General features: G+C 39.6%; 1 protein-coding gene across 1 annotated transcript; it reads left to right on the top strand.

Moving 5' to 3' along the window:
* The first annotated feature begins 214 nt into the window (after nt 1–214).
* Nucleotides 215–19,342, top strand: ACADSB (acyl-CoA dehydrogenase short/branched chain). Its single transcript, XM_032225373.1, has 11 exons — nt 215–332; nt 3,276–3,420; nt 3,982–4,082; nt 5,277–5,483; nt 8,366–8,536; nt 11,437–11,562; nt 12,463–12,555; nt 14,530–14,619; nt 15,228–15,365; nt 17,052–17,151; nt 18,156–19,342. Exons 1-11 carry the CDS (start codon nt 288–290, stop codon nt 18,224–18,226), a joined length of 1,287 nt encoding a protein of 428 aa, XP_032081264.1. The 5' UTR covers nt 215–287; the 3' UTR covers nt 18,227–19,342.
* Nucleotides 19,343–24,600: the final 5,258 nt, after the last annotated feature.

The following is a 24,600-nucleotide window of genomic DNA, read 5'->3' as shown; positions in this document are numbered from 1 at the left end:
ATAACGCTGCCTACCTGAGCCTCGGTTTTTTTTGAAGCAAAGCCCCGTCGTTTGGGCAGAATGGCTCCTCTAGAAAGGATGAAATGAGTGGCCAGCCCCTCAGATGATGGATTCCAACGGGAACCGGAAGTGAGGGGAGGAAAAAAAAATCCCAGCAACCATCTCTTATCTCTTTGAGGTCCCCATGCAAATCTGTGCTTATCTAACCTTGCGCGGCTGAGAGGCGGGGCAGAACCAAGAAGGCGAATTGGGGGAAGCCAGGAGCGGGGCTGCTGCAGGCGTCAACGATGGCAGCTGCGGGAGCTTTGGCTTTGCTGAGATCCTGCAGGAAGGTAAGGGGGGCTGCAAAACGTGCAAAGGGCGAGAGGCGAAGAACTGCGCGCCTTGGATGGCTCCGTGGCAGAGCGCAAGTTTAACACGCCCCAAGGGTGCCTGGCACATCCAGATGTGCAAATAACCAGGTCAGTGTTTCTCAACCTTGGCCGCTTGAAGATATCCGGACTTCAACTCCCAGAATTCCCCAGCCAGCATTCGCTGGCTGGGGGATTCTGGGAGTTGAAGTCCGGATATCTTCAAGCGGCCAAGGTTGAGAAACACTGAACTAGGTGAATTGGCGAGGGGTGTTGCTGGTGAGAGGAACGAGGAACTGTTTCATCTCAAAACCAGAATTGCTTTATGCCAGTGTTTCTCAACCTTGGCAATTTAAAAATGTGTAGACTTCAACTCCCAGAATTCTTAATTATAACATTTATCAACTATGATGCTGAACTCAAGGACTCACATATACAAACATTCAGCTTTGATCAGAGTTCTTAACAAGCAACAGAAATACTTACATAACCCAAGAACTAATGATTAATTACCAGATGGAAACAAATACGAAATAATCATTACTATGGAAGTGCTAAACTTTTAACATTTGAACTATTTCACATTTAAAATGTATCACTTGAAAGTGATTCAAAACAACTGTTTCATCTCAAAACCAGAATTGCTTTATGCCAGGTTTTCTTCAACTTTGGCAATTTTAAAATGTGTAGACTTCAGCTCCCAGAATTCTTAAACAACTTAAACAGTTGCCATGGTTGAGAAATATTACTTTATACTCAAAACGTTTTGTCTGTATCTGTACCTGTATCTCTAGTCTTTACACTGTTGGGGTATTTTTGGATGTTTGTTTTTTTAAAGTGTCATTTTTAGATTAAAAGGTTTAAAAAAAGGCAGTAGATATAACCTCCCCCTTGTAACAAGTGGGTTTTAATTATTTTTTCTACTTCCAAGTAGTGTCAATAGTATGCTAAGACTTGTTAACTTGTTAACAATTACTCAATTGTTAACATTGTATTGTCTTATATGTAAAAAATCTGTTTTCCCCCCCTTTCCTTTTTGGATTGTAAGCCGCCCTGAGTCCCCCCAGGGAAAAGGGCGGCATATAAATAAACCTTCTAAATCTAAGTCTAAATCTCAAGTTTAATAACCAGCAACTGTTCAAAGGCAACAAAAACAAAAAAAACCCAGATAAACTCAAAATTGTAATAAACATGAATCTAAGAAATTGTGTCCTTATGCCGTGGGAACGAGGCCAGGATGTTAGGAAGGCAGTTTTGCAACCCCTGAGATTATTCTAAGCCAGATATTTTGGCTTGGACTGTTGTGTGAAGCAGACATTGTGGCTTGGAACACCGGATTTACTTGTGTGTTACAATGCATGAACCTTGACAAGGAATTGGAAACTTTTATTTACAGGACTGAGTGGGGGAACAGATGAGGAACCAGACGGGGCATGTTTAGAGTTTGTTCCAGTGGTGGGTTTCAAAAATTGTTGGAACCTACTCTGTGGGTGTGGCCTCCTTTGTGGGAGTGGCTTGCCACCGATGTGACCGGATGGGAGTGGCTTGCCGCCCATGTGACCGGATATGAAATTATGAATTAGTACTTAGGTCGGTCCAAGCAGCTATTCAGAAACTCTGGCATTGAAGCATGCAAGTCTTAAAACTGTCAAGTTACAAGATCCTTGCCAGTGGTGGGTTTCAAAAAAATTTGGAACCTCTTCTGTAGGTGTGGCCTGCTTTCCAGGTCTACTGGTGGAACCTCTTCTAACCGGTTCGGTAGATTTGACGAACCGGTTCTACCGAATAGGGGCAAACTGGAAGGAACCCACCTCTGGTTTGTTCCCTTACTCTGTGTTAACTCTAAGATATGGTCACAGTCCACAGCTTTATGTTCCAAGATTGCAGGGTTCAGGTGATATACAGTGTTAAAGCCTTGTCACCTTTTAAAATTAAGAATGTGTTGATGTGATATGTATCGTAATAAAGGGGTATAGATAGAGTTAGGGTTGTTCATTGAGAAACTACAAGAAAGATAACAAGGTGAAAGGAATATCAGAGCCAAGGTGGTGCAGTGGTTAAATGCAGCACTGCAGGCTACTGCTAGATCAGCAGGTCAGCGGTTCAAATCTCACCGGCTCAGGGTTGACTCAGCCTTCCATCCTTCCGAGGTGGGTAAAATGAGGACCCAGATTGTTGGGGGCAATATGCTGACTCTCTGTAAACCGCTTAGAGAGGCCTGAAAGGCCTATGAAGCGGTATATAAGTCTACTGCTATTGCTATTGCTATTGTATTGTTATGCTAATTTTCATAGAGATCCAGTTGCTGAAATTTTTCCTCCTGCACAACATTAAAGATTCAGAAGTACTTTTGATTTGGCTGATGCAGCCCTGAAATAAGAGTAAATTCTCGCCAATGTTCTTTTCATACTGAGGAAGGACTCTGTAATAGGCAAGCTTTAAAGCATATGCCACATTGGCACCGTCAGATGCATGCAATATATTCTGTAATATGTGTGCCATTTTTCATTAATTGCAGAAGTGAGCCCTTACAGTATTGCACTTAAGACAGAGCCTTAATTGCATGCAGCACTAATTCTGAGTAAAGAGGCTCAATATTTTGTTATAAATATCATTTTAAAAATAATGTTGTGTTTACACATAATATGCACATTAAATGAACCTTGTGTTCATCCAGTTCACTATTGAACTGTAATACATTTTCATAGACCAAAGTAAGATAGCCGAATTGAGAATGAAGTAAAAGGCACAAGAGAAAATATGCAGTCACTGTAAGATGAGATATTTAGCACCTTTTAAAATAAATATAATATTGCCCATTTATATATATATATATAGAACAAATTAGAACTGTAGATTTTATATGAAATGTAATTATTTGTTGAATATAATCTTATCTCTAAGTATTTTCTTTTTTTCCCATAGCCAAGATGGAATATACCTCTCTGCATAAATCATTGGAACACTCGTTCTTTCAAATCAGAAGCTTTACCACATACAGTCCAAGAAGGATTAACTTGTGCTCCACTTCAGACATTTACAGAAGAAGAGTTAATGATTAAACAGTCAGGTGATGTGTCCAGTGTAATTAAACTTGTTCAAATTCTTTCAGCAAAATCCTCTATAAATTTGGCAGGATCCTCACTAGTGATTTAAACATCTTCTAGAACTATTCAACTGTTACTGTGTTCATATAACAGTAACAAGATCAGATTTTGCAGAACCTCAGTGATGGAAGATTGATTCTGAAAGATTATATAAGTACCTAATAGAGAAATACTCCAAATCCAGAATTTTTTAGTAGTTTGTAAATGGGTTCATTTGTGAAATATTTTCTCGTGTCTGGGCATTGTGCAAATAGTAGTCTGTGCAAACTGAAGGACATGACACTGGGTTGTTTATATTAAAGGTATGTTAATAATGAGTGCAACACATTCAGTTCTTCTATCATTGTTCTTTACAAGCTAGGATTTTTGAGCTAGAGGCTACGTTATAAGCCAATATATTGTTCCTTGTATCCCTCAACTTGGAGGTTTGTGCACTGTATTGGCAGTCAGTTAGTCTGCTGTATAAATATGTATATAAATATATTAAAGCTTAATTCCTTTATATCTTTGTTTCTTTTGTCTAGTAAAAAAATTTGCCCAAGAACAAGTTGCTCCATTAGTACAAAAAATGGATGCTGATGCAAAATTCGATGATTCTTTATTCCAAGGACTATTTGAACAAGGGGTTTGTACATGATTTTTATGCTTAAAGATGACTTAAGCTTCTATTTCAACTTTAACTAGGTTTTATACAGTATAAGCTCCATGCACGTATAATATATTGATTGATTGTTAGCGACAATAATATAGTTTGCTATAGAGTAGTATAATCTAAAAATGAATTATGATCATTGCCGAGTGAATATTGGGACAGAATGCTGGTTTCCATTCCTTTTTTCCTGTAGATTTTACTCTTTATCTTCTACTTGAAGGAGAGACAATTTAGCAAATTGCTCCAGTAGAAATAGATTCGGAAAGATACATGTGTAGTAGTATGCAACAAGTATTTTGATTATTCTTGATTATTCTTTAGTAAGAATAATGAACAATCAACAAGAGTGGTTTATGTATTACTGATTTCAAGGTCTACTGCCTAATATTCCATTGACTTTCTAGATTTAAAGTAATTTCCCCTAATTGTGGAATTACTTGGCGCTCTACATGGGGCAGCCCTTGAAGAGTATTCGGAGACTTCAACTCGTCCAGAACGCAGCCGCGCGAGCGATTGTGGGTGCACTTCGGTACACCCACGTTACACCTATCCTCCGCAAGCTGCACTGGTTACCGATCAGTCTCCGGATACGCTTCAAAGTGCTAGTCGTAACTTATAAAGCCCTTCATGGTATTGGACCTGGGTACTTGAGAGACCGCCTGCTGCCAATTACCTCCCAAAGACCCATTAGATCTCACAGGGTTGGCCTCCTCAGGGTGCCATCTACTAGCCAATGCCACCTGGCTATTACCCGGGGGAGGGCCTTCTCTGTGGCAGCTCCGGCCCTCTGGAATGAACTCCCCGCAGGGATTCGGAGCCTTACCTCTCTCCAGGCCTTCCGAAAAGCCGTCAAAACCTGGCTTTGCCGGCAGGCCTGGGGGTGATGAGTTCCCTCCCCTCTCGACATGTATGGCTGTGCGACTGTTGTCTACTTTTATTATTTGTATTTTGTCTTTTATGTTCCCCCTTTTTTCCCCTTTGAATTGTTCGCCGCCCTGAGTCCTCCTGGAGAAGGGCGGCATACAAATAATAAAATACCAATACCAATACCAAATTCAATTGGATGTCAGTAACTCTTGCTTTGACTTGAATTTTTATATTGGGGTGTAAATCTCAACTTGCACACTTTTCTTCTCCGTAACCATTTTTTTTTCCTTTTTTTCTTAGTTAATGGGTATTGAGCTTGAAGCAAAATATGGAGGAACTGGATCGTCTTTTTTTTCTACCATTCTGGTAGTGGAGGAGTTAGCCAAAGTTGACCCATCTGTATCACTTGCGTGCGAACTCCAAAATACTTTCACTAATAAAATGTTTACAACATATGGCACGGAAGAACAGAAGAGAACCTATTTGCCCAGGCTGGCGAAAGACATGGTGGGTAAAGCACATCGGTGACTAAATTAAAACATAGATTTACAAAGTTTCAGTAGTATCACTTACTATCATTAGTAGGTGGGTAATACAACTATTAATATGAAATTAAGATTCCATTAGCATTCAGGTTACTTTGAAACATCGTGATGTTCAAGTTAACATTAACATACTCCCAATTTGAATTTTACAGGTAGTCCTTGACTTAGGGCCACAATTAGACCCAGAATTTCTGTTGCTAAGCAAGGCAGTTGTTAAGTAAGTTAAGTAAGTGCACCAGTTGCGGCCCTACCTGGACCAGGAGGCACTTCAAATGGTCACTCACGCCCTCGTCACCTCAAGACTTGACTACTGTAACGCGCTCTACATGGAGCTGCCCCTGAAAAGTGTTCGGAGACTACAACTGGTCCAGAATGCAGCCGCGCGAGCGATATTGGGTGTACCGAGATACACCCATGTTACACCTATTGTCCGCGAGCTGCACTGGCTCCCTATCGGTCTCCGAACGTGCTTCAAGGTGCTGGTTATCACCTTTAAAGCCCTACATGGCCTAGGACCCGGATATCTGCGAGACCGTCTTCTGCCACATACCTCCCAACGGCCAATAAGATCTCACAGGATGGGCCTTCTCCGGGTGCCATCGACCAGACAATGTCGGCTGGCGACTTCTTGGGGGAGGGCCTTCTCTGTAGCTGCTCCAACCCTATGAAACCATCTACCCCCAGAGATCCAGACCCTTCCCACTCTTTTGTCCTTCCGAAAGGCTACTAAAACCTGGCTATTCTGGCAGGCCTGGGGCTGTTGACCTCATGAATGAGGTCCAGCCCCGCCTAGATTGAGTGCAAGATGTGTTTTTTTTTTTTTAAATCTGCTTTTCTTCTCTATTTTTAATTTTTATCCTTTTTAGAGTTGTATTTCTGTAAGCCGCCCGGAGTCCTTTGGGATTGGGCGGCATATAAATTCATTAAATTTGAATTTGATTTGAATTTGAAGTAAGTTTCACGATCTTTTTTTGCCATAGACATTAAGGGAATCACAGCAGTTTAAGTGACTCTAGCTTTCTTCATTCACTTTGCTTGTTGAAAGCCAGCTGGAAAAGTTGTAAATGTTGATCACGGTTCCACCACAAAAGCGCGGTAGACAAAAGCGCGGTCGACGAAAGCGCGTATGTGACGTCATCACAGCACGACGAAAAAGATCGAAAAATGTAAAAATAAAGCAAAAACCTTACCCTAACCCCCCCAAACCTAACCCTAAACCTAACCCTTAACCTAACCCTAAACCTAACCCTAAACCTAACCCTTAACCTAACGAAAAACCTAACGCTAACCCTTAACCTAACGCTAAACGTAACGCTAACGCTCTAAACCTAACCCTAACCCTTAACCTAACCCTAACCCTAAACCTAACCCTTACCTTTATGTGAATCGGCTTGCTGTAATTTAATTTTTATTTCAATTTTTCGATCTTTTTCATCGCGCTGTGATGACGTCACATACGCGCTTTCGTCGACCGCACTTTTGTGGAACGCGCTTTTGACGGGTCACGGTTGATCACATGACCCCCCCCCCCATACACTGCAATTATCATAAATACTTGCAGATTGACAGTCGTCCGAATTTTGATCATGGGACTGTGGGGATGTTGCAATATTCCTAAGTGTGAGGATCAATTGTAAGTCACTTTTTTCAGTGTTATTTTAACTTCAAATTGTTCTTCATGAATGGTTGTAAGCCGAGGACTACCTACTGTATGTAGAGTTCCTATTGATTTATTAGATATTAAATCTCTGTGTTTTAAAACATAATCTCTTAGATCTTTTGATGTCTTAGATACTTGTAAATTTTGCAGTTCAGAATTATAGTGTATTTCACTGACTAGAAAGCCAAGGTCATTCTAGTGGTTTAAGGTAAAAGCTATATAAAGCGTGAAATGTTACTTTTAAAGTTTAATTTTTATTAAATTATTAAATATTTCATGTTCTTTTATTTATCACATTTATATCGCTGTGTACCTCATGAACATGACTCTGAATAGAATACAATAAAAAATAGACTATAAAAAAACAAAACATTAATAAATTTTAAAAAACAATGTTTAAAAATATAATGAGGGAGCATCTTTACGCACATTTAAATTAATATCTTTGAAGTGATCAAATATGCAGTAAATATGTATGTGAAATAGAAAAGGCAGCCAGGCTAATTACATTTGAATAGCATATCTTTCAAAACTCTTCAAACGTCTCTTGATTTATTACCTGTCTTTATCATAATATCAATGGCTAATTGTGCCAAGACAGTAGTAACCAAGCTCTTGCCTCTGTATTGTCAGGTGCTGCTTCATTTAATAATCAGGAAAGAAACCACTCAACTCCATTTGTTTGAATTTAAGTGTACTTTTACTAATTATAAATGAATAGTAGCAAAGCAAAGATGAATCTGGTTAATTGAGTGCGAAAGCAACGAATATCATGTATAGGTCAATCCCCTCCCCTTGGCACCCCAGTCCATAGTCCAATTATAATTCACCCAACTGTCAGGTGGGAGATAACTTCAAAAACCATCATCAGGGTGGAATGCTGGACAGTTAACCTTGGCGGGAAACTCCCTTCCTCCACATGCGCAATGAGATGGTCAGGACAGCTTCTAGAATATTCCTCCAGCACATAATGATTCCCCTCCCAAATACCATGCCCCCCCTCCCCGTTTCAATGGCAGCCGAAGCAGCAGCAAGGCAGAGGCTGACATGTATTTTATAAATTGTCTTGACTTCTTTGAAGGCTAATACCATAAAAGGAAAGTTTTCTCTGATTACTTTGCCAAACCTACATTTTCAACGTCCCGTGGAATTAGCTGACCTCTGAATTCTATGTTAAATGGTAGATGGGCGCCATCTGCATTTCTGAACCAGGAGCTGGCAGTGATGCCTTCTCCATGAAGACCCGTGCTGAAAAACAAGGGGATTATTACATCATTAATGGATCCAAGATGTGGATTAGCTTTGCAGAACAAGCAGGGATGTTTTTGGTGATGGCAAATACAAACCCTTCAGCAGTAAGTAGTTAAAAAAATCGCAGCAATGTGATTGTTCATGTATGGTTATGCTAAGGTTAAAAATATTGGATAATTCCAACCTTTCATCTAGTCTTTTCTAATTGCCATTTTCACACAAATCTTCAGTTTATAGGGTATCTTCTTCTGCTTGGAAACTTCAGCAGACAAATAGGGGCAGAAATTGTGATCGTTGCCTCTGTTCCAGAGCAGGGGGGTGGGAGGTTCCCCCTTCATCTGAGGAGGCCTGTTAATTCAGACCAGCAAAGCTTACTATGCTTGGAAATAAGGGGTTGGTACTTTGTGAAGATTGTATACACTGAAGATTGAAGTTTTGACTTTCTAGTGGCCTAAAGGATTATTCAAGAAGGGACTGTCTTTGGAGGCAGAGGTGATCCATTTGCAATGCAAAGAAATCATGCTTTTCTTTGCTTCAGTGTTTTGAAGATACCTTGCTCTCAAAAAGTTTGCTTCAAATCAGAGGCTACTAATCTATTCATAAAAGAGCCGAGGTGGCGCAGTGGTTAAATGCAGCACTGCAGGCTACTTCAGCTGACTGCAGTTCGGCTGTTCAAATCTCACCGGCTCAGGGTTGACTCAACCTTCCATCCTTCCGAGGTGGGTAAAATGAGGACCCGGATTGTTGTTGGGGGCAATATGCTGACTCTGTAAACCGCTTAGAGAGGGCTGAAAGCCCTATGAAGCGGTATATAAGTCTAACTGCTATTGCTATCTGTCAAGGAGTATGTTGCAGAAACATATGCTGTAAAGTAACACACATTTTTAATGCAGCTGAAGTTTCATAAAAGTGCTAAATCTCACGAGAGATAGCACTAGCAATAGCACTTAGACATATGTGCTGCTTTACAGTGCTGTACAACCTTCTCTAAGTAGTTTACAAAGTCAGCCTATTGCCCCCAACAATTTGGATCTTCATTTTACCTTCCATCCTCAGAAGGATGGAAGGCTGAGTCAACCTTGAGCCTGGTGAGATTTGAACTGCCAAATTGCAGGTAGCTGGCAGTCAACAGTAGTAGCTGGCAGTACTGCACTCTTAACCACTGCGCCACCGAGGCCCATAACTCGTTGAATCTCATTTAATAAAACAAAATTTTATGTAATTTCAGATTTATTGCCTGAAATCACCCATGAGCAATTTACTTTATTTTATTTTTTAAAAGATTTTTATTAACAAACATGTAAAATATACACACACACACACAAATTAGACGTACACCACATTTATACAATACAATATGAACAGGAACTTCCTGTTCTTTATAATAGCAATTATCAATCGATACAGCTCACCTTATATTATTTCCCTTTCTATTGGATTTCATTTGGATTTCACCATTCTTAACCCTCTTATTTTACTCATAACTATTATTTTTTGAGTTTTGTTATATTCCTTTATTGATTTTTGTTTCTTTCCTCCATCCACCTATACCATTTATCCCATATCTGGTAGAATTCTGATTCTTCTTTTCCCTGGATTTCTTTAGTTAGTTTGTCCATTTCGGCACAGTCCATAACCTTTCTTATTATTTCATCTTTGCTTGGAATTAATTTGTTTTTCCATTTCTGGGCAAAGGTAATCCTTGCCGCCGTAATTATATGTAGTATTAAATACTGGATTTCTTTTTTGTATTTCGCAGACATAATTCCTAATTTAAAAAAAACTTCAGGTTTCCATTCTATTTTAACCCCTGTTATTGCCTCCAGCCAATTTTTGATCCTTTTCCAAAAAATTTTAGCCTCCTCACAGGTCCACCATAAATGGTAATATGTTCCATGTATTGATTCGCATTTCCAACATTTTGGGGAGGTATTTGTTAAGATTTTAGCTAACCTTGTTGGTGCCAGGTGCCATCTGTAAAACATTTTGTGTTGGTTTTCCATGATAGTGTCATTTTTAAATTTATTCCCCAATTTTTTTCCCATTTGTCTAATTCAATATTATAGCCAAAGTTCTGTGCCCATTTTATCATTTGTTTTTTCACAATTTCCTCTTCCATTTTATACTTCAGGAGGAATTTATATATTCTCCCTATCATCTTTCTATCTGAGCTTGGAATAATTTTATGAGCAATTTACATTGAAGTCGCTTAAAATTTTGGGAGCTTTTTATTTCATTTCAGGTGTGTATGTGTACACAGATGATCCAGAAGTGGTATTGGAAGGTTCACCCACAAAACCACGCCCGACTAAACCGCGCCCGACTAAACTGCGTCGCTGACGTCATCAACAGGGCGACAACAGCGCGGAGACAGAAGCACGCTGTAAACCCTAAACCTAAAATTAACCCCTAAACCTAAACCTAACCCCCCCTAAACCTAATCCTAAACCTAACCCTAAACCTAAACCTTAACCTAAACCTAACCCTAACCCTTAACCTAACCCTAAACCTAATCCTAACCCTTAACCTAACCCTAAACCTAACCCTAAACCTAACCCTTAAGTTGAATTGGCTTGCTTTCAAAGTGCTATTTAAAGCGCCCTTCTTTCTCTGCACTGGCTGTTGTCGCCCTGTTGATGACGTCAGCGACGCAGTTTAATCGGGTGCGGTTTAGTCGAGCGCGGTTTTGACGGGTCACGGTATTGGAATAGTATGGAGATTGTATTGCCAAACCTGACACTATTAACTATATTAACCTGGGTGCTCTGGCATAGAGAATCCATGCAAGTCTTGATACAAAATGCAACGCTGTGGCAGGAACTACAGTTGGATCAACTCTGTAGGAAAAAAGTTATCCCCAGTTACGGATGCCTAAAGAAGGACCCGCTTATTTTAATGGAACTTTGAGTATGAATTATTTTGCAAGGTTTGGAATATATTTATGTGGTATATACTCACCAACATGGTTAATGTATTGCTGTATTTGTCTTTTTTTCCCCCTCAGGGCTATAAAGGAATTACATGTTTCATAGTAGACCGTAATTCAGATGGGCTACATGTAGGAAAGAAAGAAGATAAATTGGGAATCAGAGCAGCATCTACATGTCCTGTAACATTTGAAAATGTGAAGGTAGAGTAAAACAGGCTTTAAGTTACAGAAGCCCATGAATTTGGAAAGAGAATGATGTTTCTCAGGTTTGCATTTTGTATATGGTAGATGGGTAACAGACTGATGTATTACATATATTGTCAATTGGAAGGCAGATGGCCATAATTTGTAAGTGGCCCAAACATAAAGCCACTTTCTCTATATCAAAAGCTGCACCATTTTTTATTTTCTGTTCTCTTTTTAATTTATTCATTTTTAAAATTTGTACATTGCCATTCAAAACTAAATTTTCCCTGAACTGTTTTTGAATGCAGTGTCATAATAATGGTTCACCGACAAAAGGGCGAACGACAAAACCGCGCCCGACTAAACCGCGTTGCTGATGTCATCAACAGGGCGACAACAGCGTGGAGACAGAAGCGCGCTGTAAAAGTAACCCTAAACCTAAACTTAACCCCTAAACCTAACCCTAAACCTAATCCTAAACCTAACCCTTAACCTAACCCTAAACCTAACCCTAACCCTAAACCTAACCCTAAACCTAAACCTAACCCTTAACCTAACCCTAAACCTAACCCTAAACCTAACCCTAAACCTAACCCTTAACCTAACCCTAAACCTAACCCTTAACTTAAACCTAACCCTAAACCTAATCCTAAAGCTAACTCTAAACCTAAACCTAAACCTAACCCTTACCTTAAGTTAAATCGGCTTTCTTTCGACGCGCTATTGTAAAGCGCCCTTCTTTCTCCGCGCTGGCTGTTGTCGCCACATTGATGACATCAGCGACGTGGTTTCGTCGGGCGCGGTTTTGTCGTTCGCCCTTTTGTCGGGTCACGATAATAATGACCTCTTGACTTTTGGAAACAACTAAAAGGGAGTCAGTACTGACTCTGTGTGTTTCTGTTTCTGTTTTTATAGGTTCCTGAAAGCAATATAATGGGGCAAGTTGGTCATGGCTATAAGTATGCTATTGGAATGCTGAATACAGGAAGAATTGGCATAGCTGCGCAGGTGAGTAAACTGGAAAATAGCTGCCCTCGATGGTCAAATCACAATAAAAGAGGAACTTTAGGCCTTGAGTTCCCCTTTGATTTTGAGAACAATTGCCTCTGCAATATTAAGCTGAAACAGAAGCTCAAAAACAACATGCGAAGAGAGCTTAGATGCATGAGAAAGTCAGTTAAGCAGGAATGAGAGCAGAAGAGTTGAGTCCAAAGAAATGAATACTTAGGGATAAAAGTATTGACCATGCCAAATAGTACAAAGAATAATTTTAGGCAGGCTCAAAAACATGCCTTTTTTTGCCTTTTTTTCTCCTTTGAACTACAGGCTACTGTCACATACTGCAATCTACCTTTGGAGGTGCCATCTGTTTCAAAAAAAAAGGCACATTGTGGAAAAAAAGGAGCTATTTTTATTTTTAATTTTATTGTATTGAAAGTTTAAGAAACAGGAAAAAATAGTACAAACTAAAACAGAAGAAAAATAGAATTAAAACAGAAGAAGGGGGAAATTGGGGGTGGTGGTAGAGAAAGCTAAGGTGCAACAAGAAAAGGAAAAGTAGAAAATTGGAAAAGGAAAAATTGATATACAGATGTGACTTCTGATCTTTACAGCTGTCATCAGCACAACTGTAGATTTCTCTAAAGTTATAACATGACTGTCTTGTTTGCATATACTATATCAATGTTTCTCAACCTTGACAACTTGAAGATGTCTGGACTTCAACTCCCAGAATTCCCCAGCCAGCGAATGCTGGCTGGGGAATTCTGGGAGTTAAAGTCCGGACATCTTCAAGTTGCCAAGGTTGAGAAACACTGTACTATATAATCATCAAAGAAGGAAGGGAACTATTTTTCAATCAACTGAAGTCCTAGCTTCTTTTGGGGGCATGGAATTAGCTACAAAATTTGTTGAATCACCGCTAATGTTAACATTAAATATTATAATTACTTTCTGCTCGGAGGATAAATGATTAGATGTGACAGATCCCTCAAAATTACATTGAATAGAATAGTTTCTCTGCTAAGACCATCCTAGAATCTCTTGTATATATCTATAATCGGTTGCTCAAAACCATTTTGTAACTTTTTCCTGAAGAAAGACAGCTAATCATTCCTACACATTTGTGTCTCTTTGTGAAATCCCATATTTGGCAGATAGATTTCTTTGGTTTTGCAGAAGGACCTCCCTTCAAAAATACTGATCCAAATTTTTGGAGTAAAGCAAATAACTCTATAATCTGTTCTTTGCTGCAGTATTTTCCTAGTTAGAATAAGACAATGATAATATGGATTTTTGCACCTCAGTAACTTCTTTTTTTAACTGCACTTTATAAGGCATTTTATGGCTTCCAGTTGTTTCTGAATTAAAGTTTCCGTGTTTCATGGCCCTGGATCGTATTAACTGACTATGTTGGAATGTTTATTTAATTTGTATGCCGCCCCACTCCCGAGGGACTCGGGGCGGCTAACAACCAAAGGTGGGAAGGGAGTACAAATAAGTCAAAAGACAAACAGATTAAAAAACAACAACAGTTACAACATTTCAAGTGGGGCTGGAAATCCATCAGCCCCAGGCCTGCCGGAACAACCAGGTCTTCGTGGCTTTGCGGAAAGCCTGGAGGATAGTGAGGGTCCGGATCTCCACGGGGAGATTGTTCCAGAGGGCTGGAGCAGCCACAGAGAAGGCCCTCCCTCGGGGGTTTGCCAGTCGGCACTGGCTGGCAGATGGAATTCGGAGGAGGCCTAATCTGTGGGATCTAATCGGTCTTAGGGAGGTAATTGGCAGGAGGCGGTCTCTCAAGACCATGTTAGGACAGCATGCCAGTCCTATTTTAGAATGAACAAATCTAGGATTAAATTAACCTGCCCTTCAAGAACTGCTATTTAGTGATAAACCTATTGCAATAGTTGCTATGAAATTAAGTCGCTATGTGAATTAAGGTGCTTTGCAATAATTTCAATGCTTGTTTACTGCACACAGATGCTGGGATTAGCACAGGGGTGTTTCGATCATACTATCCCATACACAAAGGAAAGAACCCAGTTTGGAAAAAGCATTTTTGATTTTCAGGTATTGATTGATTTGTTCTGTGAAATAGATAATAAACTTAAAATATAAATAATTATGGTTGGTTGAGATAAACATTATGAGCCGTGAGCCATACCGTACTGTTACAATTCTATTGCAGCTAATACTGAGTAATTACTACAAAATAATATATTGATAGTCCATGTATAATAACCACAACATATTCAATTGAACAACATATCTAAAATGTCACTACTGTTCCAGGTAAAAATAGTTTGCCTCTTATTGTTTCATACGTCTTGACAAAATTGTTACAGAATCCATCTGCATTGTCAGGTAGCAGTTGTAATACATATTATATATAACATTGTATGTAACCAATTTTGATGAACCACTGTGACAACAATGGTTTCCCCTTCTTTGTCTAGTTTTTAATTCCATTTTGGCCATTCTAGTCACTGATCTTTACCTACTCAATCATGACTAAGCACTTTCAAGCAGAATTAGATTTATAATTGAGTAAAGGATTGCTTAAGAATTGCAAAGATGCTACTATAAGATTGAGAACTCCATGTATTGTTGATGGCTTTGAAAGCAGAGTTAATTTTTTTCCCCGAGGGCAATGTTTCAATATAAGTTTTATTTCTAAGGGACTGCAACATCAGATTGCTCAAGTGGCCATTCAGATTGAAGCAGCAAGATTGCTGACCTACAACGCAGCCCGATTTGCAGAAACTGGGAAGCCATTTATAAAACAAGCAAGCATGGCCAAATATTACGCAGCAGAAGTAAGATCTCTATTTTTTTCCTGTTTAAATTTTAAGAACTGAAGGGGAATTATTGTTTCTTTCAGGTCTCAATTCTCTTTGTTTCAATCAGCTATGTAGAGGGGAGGGCAGAAGAAACGAAAAATGAAACCTTAAATATATTTCATAGTATTATTTAAAAAAGAAAGAATAAATTATTTCCTACTTTAAAAGAGTGAAATTATATTATACATTTTGATTATGTGTACAGTTAGCAAATAAACATACAGTTGCAAGAAAAAGTATGTGAACCCCTTGGGATTACGTGGAGTTTTGCATGAATTGGTCATAAAATGTGCTCTCCGTTGTGCAGGTCTGATCTGCAACTACAGGAAACGTTTGGTCGAGGTTATTACTGCCAAAGGAGGATCAACCAGTTATTAGGTCCAAGGGTTCACATACTTTTTCCTCCCTGCACTGTGAATGTTTACATGTTATGTTCAATTAAACCATGGCAACATCTAATGTTTGTGTAGTATTATTTCCAGCAGACGGTGTTTTTCTATTGTTGTGACTTCGATGAAGTTCAGAGCACATTTTATGACCAATTCATGCAAAACTCCACGTAATCCCAAGGGGTTCACATACTTTTTCTTGCAACTGTATGTTTATTTGCTAACTAGGGCTTATAGTATATGCTGCTCCAGCCCCAAAGGATTTGTGAGTGGAGTTTTGTTTTTTTGCAGATATTTTTGGTCTTGGACCAAATGGCCTGCAGTTTTTCTGGCACTTTTTTTTTTTTGGAAGTGGTTTGCATTGCTTCCTTCTTAGGGCTGAAAAAAAAATGACTAGATCAAGGGCACCCTACTGGCTTTGTGTGAAAAGCAGGATTAGAACTCACAATTTTTAGCTTCATGCCTTAACTGCTACACCAAACTGGCTTTCATTGGCTAATAGACCCTCTTAAGGTAAGAAATTAAATTCGAACAAATTATGTGTTGCCACCACAAATTTTACCTTATTGAAGACTGTAAATCCAATCCTGTACAGATTCGATATCTCTGAAATAAAATTCAAATACAGATGCCATGAGCTCAAAGGTTTAGTTTGATTTGGTTTAAGCCACCCCATTTAATTTTTTTGTCATGTGAATATCAAAGTTCTAGCAAATTATATTTCAGAAAAAACTGCTATGGTCAAAAGAATCATAGTTTTCCACTTGAGATCCATAAGCTTTAGAGCTCTTTAATTGCGTGACCCGACAAAAGGGCAAACGACAAAACCGCACCCGACTAAACTGCGTCGCTAAAACCGCGACGTCATCAATGCGCCGACAACAGCGCAGAGACAACAGCGCAGAAACAGAAGGGCGATTTCAGTCGACGGGCGATTTAAGTTAAGGTAAGGGTTAGGGTTAGGGTTAGGGTTAGCGTTACGTTTAGGGTTAGGGTTAGGTTTAGTTTTACAGCGCGCTTCTGTCACCGCGCTGTTGTCGGCGCGATTCAGTGCTCATTCGTCGGAGCGCTTTAGAACACGCGGTTTTGTCACCGCGGTTTTGTCGTTCGCCCTTTTGTCGGTGAACCCTTTAATTCTGCATCATTGGTTTAACATGGCTTTGTTTGATGAATGTTTTGTATCTTTTGTAATATATTTATTAGAGGGTTGGTTAATAGTAGAAACCAAACAGTTCATAAACCCCTCATTACAGGCTTATTGTATATCTTAAAGGTTGCAACTCTAACAACAAGTAAATGTATTGAATGGATGGGTGGAGTTGGCTTCACAAAAGATTATCCAATTGAAAAATATTACAGGGACTGCAAGATTGGTAAGTTATGTATGATGTATTTCTATGTTCCATTGCATTGAATTGAGAGTTTAATTATTGCAAAGCTGTTAAAAAGCATCAATTTTAAGAGTTTTCTGATAGATATTCAAAGGCAAATTCTTCATTTGTCTGACAAGGAGATTTTCTTGTCTTTTTCCTTAGTAATTTTCTTTTAAAATGGTATAGTTGGCTAAGATGAGTTGAAAATATGGTAATGAAAGCGGCCTAATTTTCTTAGAGAAGGAGCAGTTAAAGTTCACAGTAACTTTCCTTTGTATCCATGTGTATGTGTATATATTTTATTATTCATTCGATTTATCCATTAGATTTTTATCCTACCTTTATTACTTTATAAGTAACTCAAGGTAGTGAACATACCAAATACTCTTATTACATCCATTTTGGCCTTTTCATTTGTTTATCCTTTCACTTCCCTGAATATTCGGTTCCACCACAAATGCGCGCACAACAAAAGCGCGCCTGACTAATCCGCGGTGTCTAAAGCGCGGTGACAAAACCATGCGACGAATGAGCGACTAATTAGCCCTAAAGCGCGCCGACAAAAGCGCGCCAACAGAAGCGCGCTGTAACGTAACCCTAAACCTAACCCTAAACCTAACCCTAAACCTAACCCTAAACCTAAATGTAAATCTTACCTTAAATTAAATTGCGCTTCTGTCGGCGCGCTGTTGTCGGCGCGCTTTTGACATCGCGGTTTTAGCGCCGCGGTGTTGTCGGCGCGCTTATGACGTTCGCGCTTTTGTCGGGTCACGGAATATTCTCATCAATTCTGTGTATACCACTTTCCTTCAATTACATCCTCTCTTATGATAAAGTTAAAGTTTGTATTTGTGGTTATGCTTCGTGTCTGGACTATACAAAGGACCAACAACAGTTGATTGCCTCCCTTACATTTACGTTGTGGGACAGCAAAGTAAAAAGTGCTTTAATCAGTTTTTGTGTGCCTCCTTGATTCATTTTTCCCCCTTGATGGTTTGTTTCAGGTACCATATATGAAGGAACTTCAAATATCCAGTTAAACACTATTGCAAAGTGCATTGCTCAAGAGTATTGAAATTCCAGGAATTGAGTGACTGTTGCCAACCTGATTTCTTCTCAGAAAGCTAAATATGGTTTCACTTCTTTGTGAGTTACAGATTATATTTTGAGAACAAGGCACCAAATTACAGTAATTTTTAATCATTGTGCAACTTTCTGTACAAAGTGCATTGTAAATGGCTGGGCTACTAGGAATCAGTAATACACCATAAGAACTCTTACTTGTTTCCCCAATCACTGAAATAAGATTTTATGGACTTTCACACTTGCTTTTAAACAACGAAACAAACTTGCCTGCTTTTGTATAAGCCCAGTGGTTCTCAACCTTTTCTTCACCATGGACTGCCCCCCCCCCACTTAAATACATTTTGTGGTCATGAACCCCCAAGACTTAACTCAAGGTTTAAATCATAACATTTCTTTAAGCCTTCCTGACCCCCTGTAATGACATTGTGCCCTCCCCCCAAGGGTTTGCGGACCCCAGGTTGAAATCCACTATATTAGCCTATCAAATATCCAGGAGGCCTTTATAATTCTGTTTATCAAAGTGATAAACCTCAGCATATTCAAGAATGTTCAAGTACTCTGCAGCACTTGGACGTTAGCACTAATAGTAACAATCAGTCCTTGAAATGATTATCTTATTATTTAGATAAAGTAAATACTCATTGATTGGGTAACTGGGGAGATAAAGCAGATTTTTATCCCTTGCTGTTCAAATGAGATACTGTATGTATGTATGCATGCATGCATATATACTTGTTAGTAGTGTGTTAGATTTCCTAACAGAGCAATCCAATTAGCACTGTTTGAGATCTCCAATATTGAACGACAAGATAAATGTCATTCAGACGCACCAGTTTTATTGCATTGTACCAAGTTTCGTTATCCTGCCCATTAGAACTAACATTGTAGGATTTGAGTGGGTTTTTTTTTTTTAGGAGCTTCCGAATTCTAATTTTTTTCCATCAGGGGTTTAGTTGAGGACAGAAAAAGTAGTGGCTCTTATATATACAGAGCCTGTCAAGTTTCCAATTTTATCCTTTTTCTCCTTTCCAATGCCAGAGATCTTTCTAAGACGGCAGGGAGTGGAGATCCAATAAAAGATATACTCCAAATTCAGAACTTTCTCTTAAATCCCAAAGAGGGAATCCCAGTCTTTATTGCAGTCCTTTTATCCTTATACAACACTCGTATGTTCGAGCCTCAGCATCCTGTATAAATGAAATATAATTACCAGTATTCTCAATTAACAGAACATAGCAGTAGCAATAGCAGTTAGACTTATATACCGCTTCATAGGGCTTTCAGCCCTCTCTAAGCGGTTTTACAGAGTCAGCATATTGCCCCCAACTACAATCCGGGTCCTCATTTTACCCACCTTGGAAGGATGAAAGGCTGAGTCAACCTTGAGCCGGTGAGATTTGAACAGCCGAACTGCAGTCAGCTGAAGTAGCCTGCAGTGCTGCATTTAACCACTGCGCCACCTCGGCTCCTTACATTGGTTCCACCACAAAACCGCGGTAGACAAAAGCGCGCTCGACGAAAGCGCGTACGTGACGTCATCACAGCGCGACAAAAACATTGCGCTGTGAGCAGTAAATTTAAAATTAAAGCGAAAACCTTACCCTAACCCCCCCCAAACCTAACCCTAAACCTAACCCTAAACCTAACGCTAACCCTTAACCTAACGCTAAACCTAACCCTAACGCTTAACGTAACCCTAAACCTAACCCTTAACCTAACCCTAAACCTAACCCTTACCTTTATGTGAATCGGCTTGCTTTAATTTTATTTTAATTTCAATTTAATTTATTTTTAATTTTTTTCGTCGCGCTGCTGATGACGTCAGGTACGCGCTTTCGTCGAGCGCGGTTTTGTCTACCGCGGTTTTGACAGGTCACGCCTTACATTAGTTTCTGCAGAGTTCTATTAAATTTGACATACGAAGTATTGCAATGGGTTCTGGAATAATGTATTAGAAGGCATAAATGATATGTAAGGACAAGAGACTTGTGTTTTAAATTGAACAATGTGTGGAAATGTTGGTTCTTGGAGGTGTAGATAAGAAAAAAAATACAAGTTCCAGTTAAATCAGTGGTCTTGTTTTAGCGAGCGTCACAATCTTTGCCTTCATGTGTTCTACCTCATTGGGAGGAATTGTGTCAACAGATTAAAATGCCTACTTTATTTAGTGCCACATTTGAAACATAAATGTGTCTTACATATGTAAATCGCCTGTGTATGATATCTGCCCTTACTAGTAAGTAAGGCGGATCGCTTGAAAAGGAGATTATTTATCACATTTGCACAGAGTAAAGAAGACAAAAGGAACACGAGAAAAGTAGCAACAGTAGAACATTGGGACATTGTAAACTGCCCAATTTAAAGCTGTAAAGCACTATGGGGCAGTATATAAGTCTAAGTGCTATTGCTACATTCGTACATACAGTACTTATTGGCCCAAGTCTCTTAGAGAAGGGCATGAAAATGAGATATGATTTGCACAGGGAGTATAACATAATCTCTTATAAATGACACTTGTGAAAGTTGCTTAGCTTCTGTTGACATTTTATATGCCTAGCTACTAGGAAGAAGTGGTGTACTATGGCCAGACAGCATAATGATCATGTATTTTGAGATGGTAGGGGAGAGACGGTGCTGAGGATACACAATATAAGCTCATTGGTTTTATCTTTTAAATATCAAAACCAGCTGAAGCACTTTGTCTCATTTTTAAAGTGTCTTTGGGGATGAGCAATATCCCACTCTTGACTGGGAAAGGTGTATACATACATACATACATACATACCAGGGGTGGGTTTCAACCGGTTCACGGCGGTCCCTGCGAACCGGTTGGTCGGCGAACCCGGAAGTAAGTAACTTCCGGGAACAACGAAGGGCCCATCCGCCCGCCCGCGCTCCTTACCCGGTTTTGACGAGTTCTGCGCTTCCACGCATGCGCAGGATGCATACAGCGCCTGCGCGATCCTCCAGGAGCAGCTGGAGCATCGCACAGACGCTAGTACGCATGCGTGCTCTGCGCGCGTGCACGAGGACGCCGCCGGCCCCATTCCAACCGAACCAGTTGGAATGGGGCGAGAAACCCACCCCTGATACATACATACATACATACATACATACATACATACATACATACATACATACACCCATCGTGTATTCTACTTTTTCCCTAAATCTTTAATGCTGCATGGAAAGGCTTTGCTTGTCTCCCCCTTTCCTTCTTGAGTAGCTCTGAGCCTAACAATAACAGAAATATAAATGCAAATTAAACTGGTGTGCCAGATAGCCCATTTGTGGAGAATTGCGTCTTTTAAAGAAGTTTATCTGTGTTGTTATCTGTGAAAGGCAAATAATATTTTCCAAGTGGAAAATACGGTCAGTGAATGGATCGTATTTGAAAAAGCAATTTTTCTTTTGCTGTTATAGGGATCGGTGTCCTCCCACTCAATGTTGTGGAAGTTTTAACAACTCTAAACTATGTGGGGAAGTAGCTGAAGGGAAAATTAGCAGAATATCTTGCTGTACCCATTTTTATTGCTGATAGCAATCTCTTCTCGACCTGGACAGCTAACTAAATTTGGCATACTAACTTTTAAAAAATAATAATAATGGGTTTGTATCAAGCATTCCTTGCGTTGATAAATGTTATACTGTTTAGTTTGGGCTGCATGCAATGAACTGTATTCATTAAAATAAAGATGCTGATTTTTTTTCCAACTTAAAAATAACATTTTGTAAACAGAACATCTAATACAGGCATATGTTTGTATCGCTTGTATGTTTGTATTGGTAATGGAAACTTGATTACTGGAAATGTATTTTGTAATTTTCATACAATGATTATAAGCTTCATCTGCAAAATGATTCTGTGAATCTGAAAAGCTAATTAAATGCAAAGATTAAGCAAAAGAGTAATGAAATCATACAGGGTATGTGATCTCTCTCACCCACACAAAGACCACAATGTGTTTGAGTTGCATGCTTCTTTATCTTCCTCCCATAGCATAATCCTCATTTGCCTCTTGCATTTTTCTTGCCAGTTGTAGATTTTTAAAAAATCAAATAATGTCAGATGTGATAGGAAGCTTACTGTATCCTGAAATAGCAGACACACAATTAGCCATAGAGAAGGTGAAATTGGGCATAACATCCTAGAGCTGGATGGGAAACTTGATTACTTTAAGACCAACATATGGTATACTATCAATAGAGCCGTGCTTGTGCAGTGGTTAGAATGCATTACTGCAAGCTCCAGGAGTTCAATCCTGAACGGTTCAAGTTTAACTCAGCCTTCCATCCTTCTGAGGTTAGTAAAATGTAGGGCCCCGATTGTTGGGGACAATATGCTGACTCTCTAAACCATTTAGAGAGGGTTGCAAAGCATTATGAAGTGATACCAGAGGTGGGTTCCTACCAATTCGCACATATTCAGTAGAACCGGTTCGTCAATTCTACCGAACCGGTTAGAAGAGGTTCCACCAGTGGACCCGGAAAGCAGGCCACACCTACAGAAGAGGTTCCAAAATTTTTTGAAACCCACCACTGGTCCTTGGATATGATTATTCTACACTATGATGCTCATATTTATAAAACTCAGTGCCTCTGTGAAAGGTAAGGATGACTACTGCGTTTGTGGTGCAATCAGAACATTGCGTGTGTTGAAGTTGCTTTAACGCAAACCAAAGATGCCTTTTGAAAAACAAGTTTACATCATATTCTTATGCATGCCAGTGCTGTGTATGAGGTAGTTTAAGGTGGTTCTGACAAGTGTCGTCGGCATCTTCATATCCGGTCACATGGGCGGCAAGCCACTCCCACAAAAGAGGCCACACCCACAGAGTAGGTTCGAACAATTTCTGAAACCCACCACTGAGTGATATGTAAGTCTAAGTGCTATTACTATTATGACAGGACAGAGGTTGTTTTCATTCCTAAGCATAAGCATGGCCATACATATGCACACCCAGAGTGAAGTGGTTTGCAGTCTAGCTATTTCTGCACATGTCTGTTCAAGCTACCGTCCCATTCTCAAATCTATGCTGGCAGCCTCTTGGGCGTCCATATATTCAGTCCACACAGTTGCAACGAGGAAGGTAGAAAGACAGCATTTTTCTTTTCAAGCTCTGTTGGTTTATGCATGTATTTTAATAAAATACTAAAAAAAAATAACCACCAAAGTGTATTGTAAACAAATATACAGTAAATATTTTAAAACTAACTTTTAGGAACTTTTCCAAAGAGCAGTTGACAGAGTAGTATCCTGGATGAAACACTGTTGATTCTAGCTGAGTCAGTGGTGGGTTTCAAAAATTGTTCGAGCCTACTCTGTGGGAGTGGCCTCCTTTGTGGGAGTGGCTTGCTGCCCATGTGACCAGATGGGAGTGGCTTGCCGCCCATGTGACCGGATGTGAAGATGCCGACGACACTTGTCAGAACCACCTTAAATTACCCCACACACAGCACTGGCATGCATAAGAATATGATGTAAACTTGTTTTTTAAAAGGCATCTTTGGTTTGCGTTAAAACAACTTCAACACACGCAATGTTCTGATTGCACCACAAACGCAGTAGTCATCCTTACCTTTCACAGAGGCACTGAGTTTTATAAATATGAGCATGATAGTGTAGAATAATCATATCCAAGGACCAGTGGTGGGTTTCAAAAAAAACTTGGAACCTCTTCTGTAGGTGTGGCCTGCTTTCCGGGTCCACTGGTGGAACCTCTTCTAACCGGTTCGGTAGATTTGACAAACCGGTTCTACCGAATAGGTGCGAACTGGTAGGAACCCACCTCTGATCTGAGTGCATATCTTGAGTTGGTTATTGTGCGTCTTTCTAATATGGTTTATTGAGGGTCACAGAAAAGCAAAAATGCTGTGTTAAGGTTTTTAATGTTTGTATGCTTGAAGTTATTGGAAGCCTGTCCTCTTTTGATCCCAATATAGTTTAGATTGCTAGGGGGGAAATTTAAAGATTTCCTGTTCCTTTCCGCTTCCATGTCAGCTTCTGATTTAGCAGCGCTGAAGCCATTGCTATGATACCAGTTTCCCTTAGCGAGACATGCTGTCCATTGGACATTCTTATTGCAGACGTTAAAGCATTGTTTGTATCAGTATGGATAGGACTCTGTGGAAACTGAATCTTGCAAAAACAGCTTTCCAGAAAATCAGCTGCGGTTGCAGTATCGGTAAGTCAGGAAGGGGCTGGCAAGTGACGGAGAGCAAAGACCACATCAGAGGCCCTTGAGGCCTGCTGGTTGCCCACCTCTGACCTTGCATAAGATGGGAATGCTGTTGAATCAATTGGAAAGAATGAGCATAACCTCATCAAACTTAATGTATATTTATGTGGAAAATTGCCAAAGT

Source organism: Thamnophis elegans, chromosome 10 (genome assembly GCF_009769535.1).
Source record: "Thamnophis elegans isolate rThaEle1 chromosome 10, rThaEle1.pri, whole genome shotgun sequence".
Taxonomy (NCBI): Eukaryota; Metazoa; Chordata; class Lepidosauria; order Squamata; family Colubridae; genus Thamnophis; species Thamnophis elegans.
Note: the sequence above shows the minus strand (reverse complement) of the source record. Positions and strands in the feature narration are given on the sequence as shown.